The sequence below is a fragment of the Euprymna scolopes genome, chromosome 10 (genome assembly GCF_053919585.1).
Source record: "Euprymna scolopes isolate OS-2025 chromosome 10, ASM5391958v1, whole genome shotgun sequence".
NCBI classification, from domain to species: domain Eukaryota; kingdom Metazoa; phylum Mollusca; class Cephalopoda; order Sepiida; family Sepiolidae; genus Euprymna; species Euprymna scolopes.
Window position 1 is genome coordinate 27487495 of NC_136491.1, and position 21031 is coordinate 27508525.

The following is a 21031-nucleotide window of genomic DNA, read 5'->3' on the forward strand; positions in this document are numbered from 1 at the left end:
AAATGTCAGAAACACTTGCGGAAGACCTCCAATCTGTAGTGGAATAGGGACAAAAATAGATGATCTCATTCAATGCTGCCAAGACTAAAGCTCATTATCTTCAATAATTACAAGAAACTTTCTCTACCAATAATAGCAATGGCCAAAGACACATTACCTGAAAGTACTTCTTTTAAATTCCTCGGCCTAACGTTCACAGGGAACATGAGTTGGAATAGATACATTGAGAGAATTGCCAGGGCCACTGCGAAGATGGGCTCTCTCTACCGTGCTAGAAATCTACTCACGCCTGAAAGTATCCTGTACCTCTATAAGGCTACCATTCGCCCATGTATGGAGTATTGTTGTCATATTTGGGCTAGTGCATCTGCTACTAGTCTCTCACTCCTGGACACGGTTCAAAAGAGAGTTGCCAATCTGATTGGTCCTGAACTGTCATCTAAGCTTCAACCTTTGTCCCACCGACGAAATGTTGCATCCCTTTGCCTGTTTTACAAGTATTTTTAATGGTGAACGCTCTGATGAACTACAAGCACTTGTACCCCCTCGAAGCGGATACCCTCGACAAACCCGACAAGCAGCTAAATCCCACCCCTACACAGTAGAGATCTCTAGATGTAAGAAAGCCTTCTACTCCAATAGTTTCTTCCTCAGAACTGCTAGACTTTGGAACTCCCTTCCGGAATTTTGCTTTCCCAACTGTACTGACATGCAGAAGTTCAATTGTAATGTGAACAGACATCTTGCTGCTCAACTCCCTTCATAATATCCCTTCAACTTATGTCCCTGATAGTAGCCCCCTACTTCAAAGTGGCACTGTGCCTCTTTGGGGTGAAGATTGAATTAAAAAAAAAATTAAAAAAAGATGCTTGATCTTTCGTTTACCAAGCTCATAAAAAATTAAGATGGAAAAGTGTCACCATCATGAAAATGTAAGATATATTTTTAAAATAGTATTAGAACATATAAATTTATCCGGGGAAATACAGCAATTCTAGAAGATCCCCCCGAGCTTGATCGTAAAACTACACTGTATGTCAGAGGGATCAATCTGGAATGATGTACACAAAGACGTCTGACATAAGGCATACTGGCACAGGCTAGGTTCAGAGTGTAGTATCTGTTCTGTAGTTATGAGTCCTTTTGCACCAGAAAAGATAGAAGAAAATTGCCTAATGAGCATGTAATATTTGGTCTCGTAGCTCCACAGATCCTAATCTTTTGGACAACTATGTATGGAGTTTAGAAGTTTGGTCTAGTTGTTTTGTTTTATCGCATATGGACCTTTTTTGGTTTATTTAAAGTAAAATAAACTGGTCATTTTGATTAAAGTTTTAATGCTTCTACAGAATTGGGACAATATTTTGTGGATGATAAATTGAGTTTTCAGATAAAATCAATGGTTTCAACTGATTTTTTTGTCAATTCTAATAAGTTACAATGGTAGCTTCCAAATTATGCAGTCGAAATTACTTTAATATTACTGAATTATTAAACAAAAAACAACTTTAATCGTGTTAACAGGTGAAAAATTGCCACCAGTTTTGTTTAATTTGAATGGAAAATTACCTCCCTGTTGAGCTCTCCTGTGTTTTACAATCGTTGTCATCAAATTCTATTTTTTATTTTATTTAATAAAAAAATTTCTACGTTATCAATTTTCGTAATTTTTGGATATAAGCATCTTAAAAATATAAGGAATACGTAGATACCATTGTTTGTATGTGAAATTCAGTTTTACAATTTCTGAAAATCTCATCCCAATTCTGTAGAAGCGCCAAAGTTTTTATGCTTCAAATTATTTATGTCTTCAAATATTTATTCAGAGTGATTGTTTTGTTTTATGGCATATCAAACCTTTTTTGCTTATTATTTTTTTTTAAGGAAATCGCTCCAGACAAAGCAAGAAGTCATTTGATGTAAGAGAGCTAAAAAAAGGTCAAGAATTAACTAACAATAAGTATTAAGATTATTATTATTAGATGGATAAATTCTGACCTAGAAAACAGCAATTTTTCCTCCTTTGTCAGAAACATCGCTCATGGACTATGAGAACTAAAGGATAAAATAAGAGAAACGAGGTTGCCGAAAGTAAACATTAGGTCTACTTTCTATTCTCCTTATAAATGCCAAATCTGGTGATTTCGATAAAAAAAATTTATGCTTCAAAATCTTTATATCTTCAAATATTTATTCATGGTGTTTGATTTGGTTGTTTTTATACAGGAAAATTCTTGCTTTTGTTTTAGACTTTGCAGAACATGATTGAGTTTTGCAAAGAAAAAGGAAAAAAAACAATAACATCAATGTTTGGTGTATTTTAAGGTGAGGAAGTCAGTATCTTCAGACAGCCTGATCTGATAGCACGGTGAAAAAACGACCGGGCAACACTGGGACTTCATTACCCCCCCCCCCCGGCTAGTACTAAATAATTTCTAAAAGTCCTCAATGTTAAAGCAATGTCCACTGTGAAGAAGAACAACTTGATCTTAGCATATAGTCGATTCATACATAGCAACTGAAGTTAACATGAGATTAAAATGAATAAAATTACCAAAAATATATTCTTTTACTACGCTTTTTTAGTCTATTACAAAAGGGGGCAAAAGTTATTGCCCATTGACTTAGAATGCATGCTTTATGCCAAGTTGACGGTTGATTTTATGGCATATCAACCCTTTTCGAGTTATTTAATGCCGAATCCAGTGATTTTCGAAATAGTATTCATGTTGCATCTAGTTATTAAAAAAAAAAATTTTTTTTCTTATCCTCGAGTGGCCTCCGGGCCTTGATAAGTGGTGCCTCCTAAGGGTTATTGAGTGAACAGTAATCAATGGAATAATATTGTAGTAATCATTATCAATAGAAATTTGGTAGATTGGATTACTTAAGGGGGCGGTTCATCAGGAATTTGTTTATGTTGGACTTTAAGACAACCAAGTTGTAGTCAGCTGGGAAGCAGGCAAACAGAAGAGTTCCACAGGCGGGCAGTTCTAAGAAAGAAGCTTTGTTCATGGAATCTACGTTTTGATTTAGGCACAGTCAAAGAGTGGGGAAAATTATTGACAGTGGTTTCAACTAGACGGGTGTTTTTCACGAAAGTTTGGCGAGGGGGGGACCAGAGATTGGAGCTCAGAAGAGCACTCGCCATGGAAATAATGATAAAACAAAGACAGGCTCGCAACATCCCTTCTGTGGGAAAGAGGTTGCAGGGAAGAGAAAAGGGCATTCCCCCCACTAAGCTACGAAGTCTATTTTGTACTCTGTCAAGACAGGATAAGCTGCTTCTAGCAGCTCCTGCCCAGATGTGGCAACAATACTCCATCCTTGGGCGAACTTGGCTTTTATATAGATAGAGAATTGCATCAGTAGTGAAATATCTACTGGAGCGGCAGAACGATACCACCATTTTTCCAGAGACCTTGGCAACAGATTTGATGTACGTGCTCCATTTCAGATCAGGAGTAAAGGTCAAGCCCAGAAGTTTGTCAAAACATGAGGCTTTTCCAAAGACGAGAGCCCTCCATTTCAATTGATGCCAGATTCTTTAATCACTAGTTTGTAGTGTTTGATTTTATAGTGGATTTTATTGTTTTGTTCCCTGCCATGCAGAACATGAATGAGTTTTGCAATGGGAGAGGGAAAAGGGTTACAGTATTAATGTTTGGTACATTTTAAGTTAGGAAACCACTCACGGAGTGGGAGAAATGAAAAGAGAAAGGGGAAATAGGAAGAAGGAAAAGGGGGAAAAGGCGGGCTGTTGTTTTTGGTTTTGGTTTTTGCAGAAACTAAAAAAGTTTTGCAAAAGGAAGTAGAAAAACAAAAAGCATCAATGTTAGGTGCATTTTGTCTCAGGAAACCAATATCTTCAAACAGCCTGATCTGGTAGCACCATCTGACGGTTGGATATGGTTAAATCTGTGCTTACTTTTGCATTAAATACTAACCCCTATTAATGCCTAACTGTGCATCGAAAGGGGTACTGTAAAACGTATTTCACTGCACCTGGTTATAACAAATGTCCATGCAAACTTTCAGTCATATCGGCCCAGTTGTTTCTGAAAAAAAAAAAAACTTCTAGAGTAAATGTGGAATTGTGGTGACTAATCCCTATTAATACGTATTAATCCCTAACTGTGCATCGAATGGATACCATAATACTTAGTTCGCTGAACCTTGTCATAACAAAGGTCCATACGAAATCTCAGACAGATTGGCCCAGTTGTTTCCCAGAAAAAAAATGGAATTAACGGATAGAGAAAGAGAAATATAATGTATATGAGAAAGGTCTGTTATAGGAACAGAAGAGATTATTAAATTGTGAAGCTATCAAGAAAGAGTGATCGAAGTGGCATCTCCTCATTTTACTATGACTTTTATGCATTAGGAATCAGGTATTTTCTGGAGCAGTAGAATGATCCAACCATTTCTCCATCAGCTTTAGCAACAGGATGTAAGTCTTCCTTCCGGGTATTATACAACAACTTGTATTTGATAATCTAATATATAAAAGGCTATATGTCTGTCTGTCTGTCTCGATATTTTCAAACTCTGTCTTCTCCGAAACTAAAAGTCGCAGAGCGGTGCTAAGGACCTCAAATGATTGGATTTTTTTACGGGCCTTTCTTTTAGCACCGAAATACTTTTTTTTTTTTTTTTTTTTTGTACTTTTGAAATATATACGAAATCTGGACAAATTAAAATATCATATTTAAGCGTATTTTACGCCCGGGCAAAGCCCCCCCCCCTCCTCATCCCGCTAGTATTCTTAGATTTTAAAACCAAATTCCTGATTTAAGGGAGAGGATAGTGGACTTATCATCACATAATATATTGCCTAATTTTTCTAATTCAACTTCGTGTTTGTTCTGTTCAAATGGACTATGTGACTTCTACTGGCTGACCTGATATTGAACGCAACACCATCAGTTAGTTGAATAAATTTGATCTATTATTATATCCACTAAGATAGAGGTAATGAGTTCAAGTATTAAAATGTTAATGCCACAAATAACAGTCCTCCTGAAAGAACTATCTGCAGTGTATAATTAACTTCGAAGTAAAAAAAAAAAAAAAAAATCAAAGAGGCGTGTATTTTGGGTTGGGACGAAAAAGGAAAATGTACTTCGGACTGAGAGTAAATGATCAGAATTTTATGGTGAAAAAAAAAAAAAAAAAAAAAAAAAAAGAAAAAGAAAAAAAAAAAAAGAAAGAAAGAAAATCGTTCCAGAGAACAGTTTTAAAAGAAGTAATGAATGCGCATTCGCATTGATCGGCTGATTTTCTTTTTGTCAGTTAACAACGTCGAGCACGTGCACGTAGTATAATAATGTCTGAAAGTGAAACCTGGCCAGTAAAGATTGAAGACATGCGTTGCATGGAGAGAAATGATATGAGAATGATGCGAATCGAATCTTAAGACTGTTCATTCCATTTATCATTTTCAATCATTCAAATATTCTTCATAATTCAACTTTCAATCTTTTTATTGTATACACCTGATCTTCGAGTGACTTTTTGTCTTGATAAGTTGTAATTCATTAGCAAAAAAAAAAAAAAAATAATAATAATAATAAATAAATAAAATAAAATAAAAAACAACAACAAAAAAAAAACTACTAAACTTAAATTCTGTGAAACTTCAATTTGAAGTATTTTGGTGACTTCTTTAGTTTCGGTTTTTGGTCCACTTATTTAAAATGTTCCTATTTACTTGCCTCTCTACGAGGGCAGAGTTAGACACAAGGTCGGTTTTTAATGTAGGAAAAGTCCAACTCCGCAAAAAGGGGCACTCTAGATAGGAACAAAAATTTAAATTGTCTCAGTCATGAAGGATTTCTCTTCCATCGACCGAGGACAGAAAAGGTGAAGTGCAGGATCAGAACAGATGCTTCACTATGATCTTGGCCCAAAAATGTTATTAGAAAAAAAAAAAAAATCTAGATAAAGTCATTTTAAACGGTAACAATAGATGTAAAAAAGAAAACAAAAAAAAAAAAACTTAGTGCGCGTGTATGTTAACACGATTCAAAGTTAAATTTCATAAAATGACGTTTTTGAAAATCGCTAGGATATTAAATTTGAAACTTTCTATTTTTCATAAAATATATGATTCTCTACTTCTTATATAAAAGTCAGTTTGTGTTTGTGTGAGTTCCCTTTTTTTTTTTACACAGTGATCACCACTTATCAAGGCCCGGAAGCCACTCAGGGATAAGGGTTATTGCAAGTACATTACGTTAGTGTGGAGATTTGATGAAGTGTTTACTTAAGGGGGCGGTTCATTAGGAATTTGTTAACGTTGGACTTGAACACATCCAAGTTGTAGTCCGGTGGGAAGCAGGCAGACGGAACAGAGTTCCACAGGCGTGCAGTTCTAAGAAAGAAGCTTTGTTCATGGAATCCGCGTTTTGATTTAGGCACGGATAAAGGAGTGGAGGAAACTTTTGACAGTGGATTCAACTAGACAGGTGTTTTTCGTGAAAGATTGGCGAGGGGGGGCCAGAGATTGGAGTTCAGAGGAGCACCTGCCATGGAAATAACGATAAAACAAGGATAGACTCGCAACGTCTCTTCTGTGGGAGAGAGGTTGCAGGGTAGAGAAAAGGGCATCCCCCACTAAGCCACAAAGTCTATTTTGTACTCTGTCAAGGCAGGATAGGCTGTTTTTAGCAGCTCCTGCCCAGATGTGGCAGCAGTACTCCATCCTGCATATGTATGGCATAAAGGTTTACTTCATAAGATCGCTAGCTATGGTATAGCTGGAAAAGTCTTCTCAATTATTAAATCATTTCTTTCTGATAGGTTCATAAGAGTAGTAGTTGAGGGGCAAAAATCAGAAGCTCACAGTATTAATGCTGGTGTCCCTCAGGGATCCATCCTGGGCCCAACTCTTTTCCTGATCTACATTAATGATCTTCCAAATCATATCCTTACATCATTTGTAGACATTTATGCTGACGACACTACCATTTATGGTACCACATCTAAGACAGTAAACGACCAAGTTCTCTCCAATTCTCTCTCCTCTGATCTTGAGCACGTAGTACAATGGGGAAAGGAGTGGCTGGTTACTTTTAATGCATCTAAAACCAAGCTTCTCTCTTTACATCATCAACATTCTAATTCACATTTGTCATCAATTGAAATGAATGGCTCTCGTCTTCAGGAGGCCTCAAGTTTTGACAAGCTTCTGGGCTTGACCATTACTCCTGATCTTAAATGGAACACGTATATCAAATCTGTTGCCAAGGCCGCTGGAAAAATGGTGGGATCTTTCTATCGATCCAGTAGATATCTCACTGCTGATGCTATTCTCTACCTATATAAGAGCCAGGTACGTCCAAGGATGGAATACTGTTGCCACATCTGGGCAGGAGCTGCTAGAAAGGACTTGTCCTGCCTTGATAGAGTTCAAAATAGACTTCGTAGCCTCGTAGGAGATGTCCTTTTCTCCTCCTTGCAACCTCTATCTCACAGAAGAGATGTTGCAAGTTTGTCTCTGATGTATCGTTATTTTCATGGAAAGTGTTCAACTGAGCTTCAATCTATGGTCCCCCCCTCGCCAAACTTTCACAAGAAACACTCGTCTAGCTGTAAACACTATCAATAATTTCCCCCACTCTTTATCTGTGCCTAAACCTAAACGTAGATTCCATGAACAAAGCTTCTTTCTTAGAACTGCACGCCTGTGGAATTGTCTTCCGTTTTCCTGCTTTCCGGCTGACTACAATATGGTTGTGTTCAAGTCTAAAGTAAATAAATTCTTGATGAGCCGTTCCATATAAGTTATTAAACTTACCAAATTTTCATTACTAATGATTACTATATTGACCAATTTCTACTGTACACTCTTTAACCCTTATCCTTGAGTGGCCTCTGGGCCTTGATAATGTGGTGATGCCTTTGTAAAAAAAAAAAAAAAAAAAAAAAAAAAAAAACTTGGCTTTTGTATAGATAGAGAATTGCATCAGTAGTGAGATATCTTCTGGAGCGGTAGAAGGATCCCACCATCTTTCCAGCGACCTTGGCAACAGACTTGATGTACGTGTTCCATTTCAGATCAGGAGTAAAGGTCAAACCCAGAAGCTTGTCAAAACACGGGGCCTCACCCAGACGAGAGCCATCCATCACAATTGATGCCAGCTGGGGATCAGAGCGCTGATGATGCAAGGATAGGAGTTTGGTTTTGGATGCATTAAAGGTAACCAGCCACATCTTCCCCCACTGAACCACGCGCTCGAGATCAGAGGAGAGAGAATCAGAGAGAACTTTGTCATTTACAGCCTTTGATGTGTTACTGTAGATGGTCGTGTCATCAGCATAGATGTCAACGAATGATTTAAGTATGTGTTTAGGGAGGTCATTGATGTAGATCAGGAAGAGAGTTGGGCCCAGGATTGACCGCTGAGGGACTCCAGCATTTATATTGCAGGCCTCCGATTTTTGTCCATCTACCACTACTCTTATGAGCCTATCGGAGAGAAATGATTTAATGATTGAGAAAACATTTCCTCATAGGTTCCGAAATGGCTGGGCCTATCTTTTCCAAATTTCACACAAAGGTAATATATATGTGTGGCAGTGTTCTTAGATATGTTTTGTACAGAAATTCATCTGATAAGTATTCAAAAAAAACAAAAAAACAAAAAAAAAAAAACAATCCTAAAAATTGTCTTTCTCTCTTATAGATAAAAAAAGAAGAATTTTGACAGGGGAATATTTTATGTTACACTGTCCAAGGAAAATAATAAAATCTCAGCAAATCATTTTTTCTTAAAAAAAAAAAAAAATAATAGATTTGTCATCTGGAGATATAGCTCAATGGTAGCACATTCGACTACAGATCGAATGATCCCCTGTTCAAGCCCGGGTGTACTCCACCATTTTATTTTTTCTTATTAATGAGTTTGATTTATGATAAAAGAAGAGTTAACATTTAAAATCGCTGCAAATCATTTCTTCGTTTGCATATTTTAAAATTAAACATTAATCAGAAGTGAATTTTCCAGGGCATTTATCGTCAAGTCCAAATATCAGCTGATGTGATATTGTAAACCAACATAGACGGAATTTGATGAACGACATTATCATCATTATTTAAAAAAATTTTTTTTCAAATTTTTATTTTTTTTTATTTTTCACATTTTTTTTTATTACATTTTCACCCAAAACAAGGCACGTTGCCACTTTGATGTAGGGGGCTACTATCAGGGACATAAGTTACAGGGGTACTATGTAGGGAGTTGGGCAGCAAGATTTCGGTTCACGTTACACTTGAACTTCTGCATGTCAGTATCGTTGGGGAAGCAGGGACCCGGAAGGGAATTCCAAAGTCTAGTGGTTCTGGAGAAGAAACTACTGGAGTAGAAGGCTCTCTTACATCTAGGAATCTCTACTGTGAAGGGGTGAGATTTAGCTGCTTGTCGGGGTTGTCAGGGGTATTTACATCAAAGGGGTACAAGTGCTTGCAGTTCGTTAGAGCATTAGTCCACCAGGCAAATTATTCCTATGTATTATTCAATATTATATATATACTAGCATGGGTGCCCGGCGTTGCCCGGGTATTTGGAGATGTATGTTGAGCAAAAAAAAAAAAAGAAAAAAAAGTAGTAAATTTTTTTAACTTTGACCCCTATTATGAACCCTTAACATTTATTGTTTTGGACTTAAATCAAGATATTAAGTTAGATCCATGTCCAATGAACCTATATCTAAAATTTCAAGTGTTTAGACCGAAAATTGTCGGAGGAGTTTGGTAGAGTTCTCAAAAGTCTAATCGTTGAACTTTGACCCCTTAATCGCCAAATGTCTGGCCAAAAACGGATCACATCGATTTTCCCAAAATCTCAGTACCCTGTATATCAAATTTCGAGTCTGTAGACTTAAAATTGACAGAGTTATTGCGTAGGGAAATGTACACACACAGACACACAGATACACAGACAGGCAGACACTTTCACTTTTATAGATATATAGGTTGTGACGATACGTCGAGGTTGAGAAATCACAAAAGTGAATTTATCCCCGAAACCGTATCATATGAAAAAAAAAATGTAACGTGCCGCCCGTTAAATTATTACGGCCAAGTGGCACTTTACCCAGATTCTGAACAGTATCACCGTCGTGGAACACTTCGACCAGATTCACGGTTGACGAAATACCAGGCAATGAAATGGTGGAACAACACGGCCATATATATGTGCGTTATACACATGTCAATTTATTGTACATTAAAATTCAACAAACAAAACAAAATAATAAAAAGAAATAATAAGAAAAGAAAATGAAAACTGCTGGGTACTTCAGCCTCATTTCGAGCCGGAACTTTCTTTAGGAGGGACTTTTCTCTCCTCTCACCGTTTTCTCTGCTTGAGCAAAAGCAGAGTCGCCTATCCATCTGAGTTCGGTCTTTTATTCCTCTCAAATCTCGGGAATTCTCGCGGTTAGTCTCACCCTCTTTCCCATAAAACCAACCACGTCTACTGCTTCCTCTTCTTCCTCTCCCAGCCCCTGTTTGTTGACAACAAACAGGGCAGACTTTCTGTCTTTTGGAGGTGAGTGCATTAGAAGAATTACTACTACAGAAAACATGCAGACACTGTCCAACGGGTCAAAAAAAAAAAAAAAAAAAATGAGGTGAGGGGAGGGCAACGGCAAAGAAAACTATTCAAATAAACGTTTCCTCTTTTCTTTCCTTTTTTTTGTATGTTACCCTCTTTTTTTTTGTAAGAAACAATCGTTAAGTCATATAAGGCCAGCAGAAAATATTCAAAATGAGAAAAAACAATTCAGTTCAATAAGTCGATATTTATGAAGTTGGGTGTGGGAGGTGAGGGCGAGAGGGTGAGAAGATATTGCAAGATACTTAGCTGTTAGGAAGTTACATTCAAATCGACGATCAAGTGTCCAAGGAAAGATTATTAATCCAATGTTTATAATGTGGGTCGACATGCAATTCGATGCCTTTCAATGTTCGTTCATCCACCTGTCTTCTCTTGGTTTTCTTTTCTTGCTTATTTCTTAACCACTGACGTGAAGATGATTCGACGAGCAAACTTACTGGGTCTCCCCTAATCGAGGAAGCATCTCATTCCAACGTATCTGAGCCAAGGTGTATTCGTAGTTTTTTTTTTTCAAAATAAGAGAAAAACAATTCCGTTCACTAAGTCGATATCTATGAGAGGAAGTGATAGGGTGAGATGATGTTGCAAGATACTTAGCTGTTAGGAAGTTAGATTTAAACCAATGATCAAATATCTGAGAAAAGTCAGTATTCGGGGAGGCATCTCATTCCAACATATCTGAGCCAATATCGTAGTTTTTGGTATATTTCCTTTTAGGCTCGACAGACAAGATTCAAATTGATTCACCATGCAAATTGCATTCGCTGGTGTTGATCACATCTTTTTGTTGACATTCGTTTAGCGACGTGATCACTTCCACTTATTTTGCCCAACTGACCTTTTTTTTTTATGCCTCCACGTGATTCGCGCCAAAAATGTTATTTTTCGCACGTTGCTTTGTTTGAAGTGGGGAGGTAAGATGTCTGGCTTCCGGTCATATTTTACCTCATGTCTTGACGAATGACTCGATGGGGGGTAGGGGGATAAGGGTCTGGTTTGCTTTCTGTTATGGTCTTACGCGTTGATATTTCGTTGCCGAATGTATCGATAGCAATGGGATGGGATGGATGGTTCTGACTGATAGATATATAAAATTAAATTCAAGGAGAAGTGGGGGGAATGACCACTTCTGCATTATACCCTGCTTTCTTGTGACAATATTAAATAGAGGATTGATTCTATAATGATAAATACGCAATCTGCATGAATTAAAATATCATATTTAAGCGTATTGTACGACCGGCAACGCGGACGTCCAGCTAGTATTGGATACTTCTCTGCTTGGTGATTAAAAAAAAAAGATGCTACATTGATTTATTTATAAAGAGTAGTCTCATAGTTTAGGAGTTGGCATATTTGGTTCGAGTATATCAACTGTCATCATAAACATGGAAATACAATCTCTCAAACTTACAGTTTGATCATGACCTTTTCAACTTTCGTTTTCTAATAATCAAAACCGATACGTTTCTAGTTGTCATTCAAACATGAAGAATATAACCTTTTAAAATAATCGATCGTGAAAATAAGTTTGTTGATTCCCGATTTTCTTTAATTAATAATTAATTTAACTTAAATTGATCAATCAATATTGCACCAAAAACTTCGCATTGTGCCACAACTTACCCCTGAATTTGCTGAGAAGCTACTAGATAGTTGTTTCCAACAACGCTCTGGAGGCCTCTGTAGTTATATTTGTTTTACTAGGGTTACTTTTAACAGTAACAAAATTTAAAAAGGGGAAACATTTTTAACTCAAAGTTAAATTCCATAAAATTGTGATTCTTTTGAAAATAGCTATGATGTTAAGCTCAATTGGGGTATTTTTTTTTTCGTGTTTTTCATTTTTTGGGGGATAAACTAAAGATTTTAAAAGAATATAATTAATAAAATCAGTTCTTTTTCTTTTTTTTTTTTGTATTGATATCTCAACCGGGCACAAACCGGACTATATAAGAATTAAGATTAAAAAACAGTTAAGTTTTTATTCGGTTCAAAAGATGCACAGGATTTTTTTTATGGTAAAAATTTATTTTTAGTAATAAAAGTTATCGTCGGTTTCTCAAGTCTTCTGACAGGGCAAGTGCTTCCGTCTCTTTCGGCTGGTTACATAAACGTTCAGATGCGATGCATCCGTTCAGTTTTAAAAAACAATGGACATCACTGTAAGGATAGCTGCATGTGCAATTATGAGGCAAGGGTTGCGCAATCACAACAACACCTCTCTTGAATCGGCATTGCTTGGGTTTAGTAGCAAAGAGAGACCCAAGACTGACTGGAAATAACGCCGAGATAAACGGAGAGCACATACAGTACCTGGAATTCCTAAATCTAACCCATTTTAGTATTGACCAAGCTCAGCGTTGCTCAACTTCAGTGATCTGACGTGAACCAGCGTGTCAACGTGAGTATACGGTATATAATCAGATGCTGAACAAAAAGTCAGTTTTGTCTGGTTCAAAAGATGTACCAGTAGCATATCTGTCTATACTTCTATGAATTTGGATGTTTTTTGTAAGTATTGATATTCATATTAAAAACCCTTTTTTCTATTTATTAAAAGGAAATACAACTTTGTGATATATGGACCGTGAAATTGCATTTATCTGCAAAAGATCTTGCTAATTTGCATATTCTTTAAAACATTCATTTTAATTAATTCCCTATCAGTTTTTTCAGTTTTCTTATGGGATGATCATCTTTAGTTAACTTTTACGTGTAATTATATTCATGCAGATATTCTACATGATTTATACTTGTGTAATATTTGTGTAAAAAGCTTATAGTAAACACAAACCTCTTTATATATATATATATATATATATATATATATATATATATATATAGTAGAAATGGTAATTAATAAAAACTGAAAAAAGTGCTCAATAGTGTTGTAGAGCAAATATGCGTTTTATTTTTTATTACCGTATCTTTCTGTTAAGTTATATTAGTCTTTCAGCTACCCGGCCGTTTTCTGTAAAAGTCTGAGGAAGCTACAGACGCCCCCCCCCCTCAAAAATATATATATGTTTTAAAAAATTTGCCTACCAAACTCCTCCGTTTTGGTCTGCAGACATGAAATTTTACCCATGTGAAACGTTATATTTGGGTTTTAGCTGGGAAAATCGGTGCAAAAGTGTGAAAATTAAAAAAAAAACGAAATTTGCCTGTCGAAGGTCGAACGACGGCATTACGAATAAGCATGCTTGACGTAATAGCTATTGGTTCATGTTTTTATTTTTAGCCTTGCAGCAAACATGTCTTCATAGCTCAGGCATTAATATCAGAGGAAAAAGTAAATCATAAGCTGAAAGTTTTGGTTTCGATTCTCAGTGGTGGAACACGAGTCATATTTTTTAAAACTTTTTAAATCATTACTATACACTGGGTCCAATATAATATAATAATAAATATGGAATCTGCATTAATCAAAATATCATATTTAAGCGTATTTTACGACCGGGCAATGCCGGGGCCTGCTAATAGATAATATATTTATACTCTAATATTTCTGTACTTACATTAATATCTTTGAATCCTTCTGTCAGCAATTTGTGAATGAATAGTTGGATGTCAAAATTTCCCTGGCACTTGTGGTATCTGCCTCCTGTCTCTCGAGCAAGACGCTTCAGGAAATTGTTGGCAATGCTTTGAGAAAGAAAAAGAAACAGTGAGTGTGTATGTGTGATAGAGAGAGAGAGAGAGAGAGAGAGAGAGAGAGAGAGAGAGAGAGAGAGAGAGGCAGAGGGTGATATGCTCAATTTTTACAATTATTTGTCTTTTAAATGCGGCCGTAAAGAAAATAATAAAAAAAAAAGAAATCAATTTGCCCTTTCAGCACTTCTACAGAATTGGGACAAGATTTTGTAGTCGATAAATGGAGTTTTCAGATAAAAACAATGGTTTCAACTGATTTTTTTTGTCAATTCTAATAAGTTACAATGGTATCTTCCAAATTACGCAGTCGAAATTACCTGAATTATTAAAAAAAAAAAACCCAACTTTAATCGTGTTAGCAGGTGAAAAATTACCACTCTCTTGTTTAAATCAAAACGGAAAATTACCTCCCTGTTGAATTCTTCTGTATCTTATATAAGCAAATACGATCATTTTCTCCAAATTTTCTATTTTCTTTACTGAATCATTTTCTACTTTGTCGATTTTCATAATTTTTGGATATAATCATCTTAAAAATACGAGAAATACGTAGATACCATTGTTTTCATGTGAAATTCAGTTTTACGATTTCCGAAATTTCGTTCTGATAGTGTAGAAGCGCCGCCCTTTCACTTGTAATTTAGAAATAGATCATTTATGTACAATCAAGTCGGTTTTTCTAACAAAAAAGAAACATTTGAAAACAAATGCTAAATATTTGAAAAACAGCAACAAAAACAAAAAAAAAACAATATTGCAAAAAAGCAACAATATTGCAAAATACAAACAAAAACAAAAAATATTTGCAAAAAAAACAATATTGCAAAAAGCAAACTAAAAACAAAAACAAACAATATTTAAAAAAAAATAACAATATTGCAAACAAACCAAAACAACAAACAAACAATACTGCAAAAAACAAATGAAAAACAAACAATATTGCAAAAAACAAAAAGAAACAATATTGCAAAAAACAAAAACAAACAATATTTCAAAAAACAAACATTATTGCAAAAAATAAACAATATTGCAAAAAATAAAACAAAAGCAATACCCCCCAAAACAAAAAAGAAACAATATTGAAAAAAAAACACAATATTGCAAAGAAAGAAACAATATTGCGAAAAACAAATAATATTGCGTAAAAAACAAACAATATTGCAAAAAATAAACAATATTGCAAAAAACAAACAATATTGCAAAAAAAAACAATATTGCAAAACAAACAATATTGTAAAAAAAACAATATTGCAAAAAACAAACAATATTGCAAAAAAAACAAACAATATTGCAAAAAAACAAACAATATTGCAAAAAAACAAACAATATTGCAAAAAAATAAACAATATTGCATAAAACAAACAATATTGCAAAAAAATAAACAATATTGCAAAAAAACAAACAATATTGCAAAAAAAACAAACAATATTGCAAAAAACAAACAAGCTGTATTGTGAAACTGAACGATTTGTTAAATTAATATTAAAACCAAAACAATAATTGAATTGCAAATAAAAATACAAAATAATAGTTCATTGATAAAATGTAATTTTTCCGAACTAATATTCAAATTAGTTAATCTTGTGTCTGATATCACAAACACATAAGCAGTATACACAAAAAAAAAAAAAAAATACACATGATATGATTACTGCGTAAAGTTGAATTAACTTGTAACTAGCATCATGACCCGACGTTGCCCGGGATGTAATGGTGATCAATGAATGTTTCATACTCCCATATTTTTATTGTCATCAAAATCGGTGAAATCACCTATTTTTCAATCAAATCGATTGATTGCTTACTCTAGTTGGGGACCCATCGTGGTGCATCAGGAGAACATGCCTTTTCCATAAGTGCCGGTAGGAGCTTAGCACATACTTGGTGGATGGCGGCGATTAGGCTTGCTTTAATGTTGTGGGAGGTCGTGTTGGTGCTGTATTTTCAAACTTTTATTGAAAAAATCAATTCAAGTAACTTGATTATGTAGTAGAGCTGACATCTATTCAATGTAGCTGCCTTCAGCCTCAAACACTGCCTCAATACGAGCCCGGAACTGGTAACATGCTTTTTTCACAAGAATCGGCGAGAGCTTGGCGGATACTCGGTGGATGGTGGCGATTAGGCTAGCTTTGGTGTTGTGGAAGGTCATGTTGGTGATGTTCTTACGTATGACCAAACGAAGTAGTTCAGCGGGGGTTCAGGTCAAGGAAGAAAGGGGGGGCAGTGAGAGAAAGGTATAAAGTTGTAGCACTCCTTCTGAAGCCAAGCCTGAGTCTCTTTGAACTTGTGGGCTGGTGTCAAATTCTGCTGCCACACCCAGGGTCTACCAATATCGACTTGATTGCACTAAGGGATCACCACACTCTTTAGTGCATCTAGATACACTTTGGTGTTGACTTTCAAGCCGACTTCAAAGATGTGAGGTGGCATGATGTGGCCCTCACTTGAAGCCGCACAAAAAACCATAAACGTAGCCAGAAACTTTGTTGAGCTGTGCCCTTAAGCGTTGAACTGTCCAGATTTGCATTTTGAAGGTGCTGGCAATGGTCCTGTTGTTATCACTTGGATTGGTAGAGAACATTTGTACAGTATTGCATCTCCGATTTTGCTCCTTGAACATTGTGTCACTTTCAGACATAATAGAAGGCTCCTATCGCTTTTGGGATTTGTGCACAACTGGCCAACAAGTAGATTGTCTGAAACAAAAAAAAAAAGAAAACCGGTTTTCATCAAACGGAAATGGAATCACGTCGTCTTTTCTAAGACGATAATTTTATCACTCATGCAGACGATAGAAACGATAGTCATATTGTGTCAGTTAAAATATCTTCAGACTGATTACTTCCAATCCTTATTTTCAAAGCTGTTTTGTTTTCTTTCATCAAAATTTTCTTTGTTATCATTTATGTGAATGAATAGATTTAGAAAACTATTTGAAGCATTCGTTTCATAAATCATAAATACAATATGATCACATGTAAATCTGCATTTATAAATTTATCTGCTCAACTATTGTGTATGTGTCGGTGTAGCGGGAGGGGGAGGTGTTAAGACGAATAAGAATTTGTAAAATTTATACAATAAAAAAACTTTTATTACATAACTAGCGGGACCTCTGGAAATTCCACAGCGGCATCTTTCATATGTAATATATTTCTGCTGGCATATTGTGGACGTTCAACGTGAATGGAAACCCTGTGATATTATTGTAGACCTTATATTTAAACTATAAAAGTATTTATTTATGTAATCTGGTTAATGTAGTGTCAGAATATATCTGGCTATTACGGTTTATCTCCAATATACTTATAGGAGTTTGTGACATATTTTCATTGTATGGACGCCCGGCGCGAACGGAAACCCCACGATATCATTATACCATATTTAGACAGAACAGATACTACCCTTTAAAACCGATAAGGATAATCGGGTTCAAAGATAAAAACCAGTATGCACTTCTGCAACCGGAAGTACTACTGAATCGGAAAAGTCTGAATCGCACGACGATATTCACTTTGCACAGGTCTGAAGGCTTCTTTCTTAGAACTGCCCGCATATGCTTATGGAACACTGTTCTGCTGGCTTGCTTCTTGACCGACTACAATATCATTGCCTTCAAGTCCAATGTAAACAAGTTCGGAAAAGTGTGACGATGTCCCCCCCCTCCTAGCAACCTGCTTTTATAGTATCTGGGCGCATCTCAAAATCACATGTGAGATGCAATTTTTCGAGAACTGTTCGAGACCGTGGGGATTAATAGACCACGGTCGCCATCTTGGATCTTTTTGTTTTTCCCTCTCAGCCCGCACGACAGACAGACACGAGCACGTTTTTGTGGTAAGCCTTCTCTATTCTCCCCACAACTATTGTAATATTAATTGGGGAATCTCTGTCCTATTTGATGGTTCTTGATAAAGTGCAGAAATTTAATTGGTTCCATCCTTTGTTCTTCTTTGCACCCTGTTACAGATGAGATCTTGCTAGTCTCAGTCTTTTTTGTAGATACTATCATGGCATATATTCTTTAGAATTGTCCCATCTATTCCCTGTTCTCTTTGTTCCAACTAGTTTAACTCGTTGGTCTATTGGTTTATATTAATTCGCTGTTTTGATACCTCATTGTAATACAGCTTCATATTCCAGAAGCTTCTTTCCAAGAACTGCAGGCTTGTGGAACGGTCTCTCTGCCGACTGTTGTTCTCCTACCTATAGCCTCAGTCTTTGCAAGACTAAGACCAATATATATTTATAAAGTCCACATTTTTTAAAACAGCTATAAAGTCAGCATTCTTTAAACAGTTATAAAGTAAGCATTGTTTAAACAGTTATAAAATCAACATTTTTAAAACAGTTATAAAGTCAGCATTTTTTATAACAGTTATAAAGTCAGAATTTTTAAAAACAGTTATAAATTAAGCATTGTTTAAACAGTTATGAAATCAGCATTTTTAAAACAGTTATAAAATCAGCATTTTTAAAACAGTTATAAAGTAAGCATTTTTTAAAACAGTTATAAAGTCAACATTTTTAAAACAGTTATAAAGTCAACATTCTTTATGCAGTTATAAAGTAAACGTTGCTTAAACAGTTATAAAATCAACATTTTTAAAACAGTTATAAAGTCAGCATTTTTAAAACAGTTATAAAGTCAGCATTTTTTAAAACAGCTATAAAATCAACATTCTTTAAACAGTAATAGAATAAACATTGTTTAAACAGTTATAAAATAAATATTTTTAAAACAGTTATAAAGTCAACATTTTTTAAAACAATTATAAAATCAAAAAGGTTTTAAACAATTATAAAATAAACATTTTATAACTGAGTATCTATTTCTGAAAACGTGTACTCGTGTATAATAAGACCCACATTTTTGCTTATAATCTTCATTCAAAACTTCCCGAATTATATACAAGAAAATATAGTAAATTAACAGGATCTGTATCCCGACGTTGCCCGGGATAGAATATGAAAGAATGAGTTAATAAAAAAAATAAAAATACCCATGAGATAGTTTAGATTTTAGGGTGGGAGATCACTGCATGTGGACGTGGTTGCTCAAAATGTATAATTATTAAACAGACAGAATTAATGGGGTAGACATCCCCAAATCATGGAATATACCAGTTCGGTAATGGATTTTCCAATATATGAGCAAATGCCCAAGTGTTAATTGGTGACATGCTAGTAGATATTTTATAGGGAGAGAATATGGTTGCTACTCTTTATTTGGAAAACGTATTTGGGAGAAACATAAATCTCGGAATGAATGTAATGTGTTTTTGTAATAATTAAAAATGTAAAAATATTTTTTTGAAACATGCTACAGTGTAATGCAGTCGTGGGTGTCATCATTTAAATGTAAACGCATATTGATGACTCACGTGCCGAGCCAATGTCGCATTAGCATTTAAGCGTCAGTGTGATGCCATGGAATGAAATGCATGTATAGGAGGTGTTTCCAGACTTTTTTTTTTGTACAGGCATTTAAAATTGTTGTAGACTCTTGAAAATTCAGTATGTTATTACTTTACAGTTTATGAGATGACTGACCAATTTTTTTTATGACTTCAGGTTCAAATGAACAGCTCTAGCAGGAGTTGGAATACGCCTTACTAAAGCCTGATTGTCACAGCTGGTGAATTTCAAAAATGCAATCTGGATGTGAGGACACTTTAGAAGAATGATATACAATAAAATTCTGTTTTAAATTTGTAAAAAATACCACAGAAACGTATGGAATGCTTCAGACTGCTGTTGGATCATCTTGTATGAATCAATTTTTCAGTGGTATAAGGAAGGCAAGGAGTCTGTAAGGGATGATGAGAGGTGTGGGAGGATTAAGGAAGTCAGAACACCAGAGTTGATTGGCCAAATAAAGAATTTAATGGATAAGTACAGTTGTGTGTCTATAGTGACAATAAGTGCACAGTTTGATGTTAGTGCGGGACTTGTACATACAATTATTCATGAGGAACTAAGATGCGGAAGATCTGCGCAAAGTTTCTCCCAAGGGTTCTTCATCCTTGTTACAGATTATTTGACGAAAATGGGCATCAAGACAGTTCCTCACCTCCGCTACAGTCCAGACCTAGCTCTATGTGACTTTTGGTTATTCCCTAAGCTCAAGGAAAGCCTTATATTAGAAGAGTTCGTTATGAGACAATTGAGGAGATGAAAGAGGCTGTGGTGAGGGTCATTGACACGCTCACACAATAGGGCTTCCATAGGACCTTCTAAAAGTTGTTGGAACGATACAAGTGCATTGCAGGCGGAGGGAGGGAAGATTATTGCGAAAGGGGCTAGAGTTTCGCGTGTGTACTATCAATAAAAGTGCCCATACAAAAACAAGTCTGGAAACTTATTTAAAGCACCTCGTAGGTATCAAGATCGAAGGAAAGGGAGGAGGAAAAAGGAAAAGGAAAAAACGAGTGTCTCCTCTTCCCACCCCTTTGAAAGTAAAACGGTCAACCTATTGGTCTCAGAAAGCATTACGTCAACAACAAAGGACTGCTATTTGACCAGAAAAAACGGAAGACGAAGTGAGCATGTGATGTCGTGTTCTGAATACGTGTCGGTGATTCGCATGTGAAACCAAACGAAATGAATAACTTTTTCTTTCAACTAAAATGTTTGTGTCAAAGTTTCCTTTTCTTTGCGAGATTTAAAAGTAATAACAACATTGCAATAGGAAATGCTGTTGATTCCAAGCGGAACAAATTTGCATAGGAAGCGTTCGGTTATTC

The 21031-nt window shown here is 35.6% G+C and overlaps 1 protein-coding gene across 1 annotated transcript in view; it reads right to left on the minus strand.

The window, feature by feature from the left end:
• LOC145285890 (von Willebrand factor A domain-containing protein 3A-like) overlaps positions 1-21031 on the minus strand; it is a 333383-nt gene that overhangs the window by 15984 nt on the left and 296368 nt on the right. Inside the window, exon 30 of the mRNA XM_080134354.1 lies at positions 14147-14273. Coding sequence (XP_079990480.1) covers positions 14147-14273 — 127 coding nt within the window. The remainder of the gene's footprint in view (positions 1-14146; positions 14274-21031) is intronic.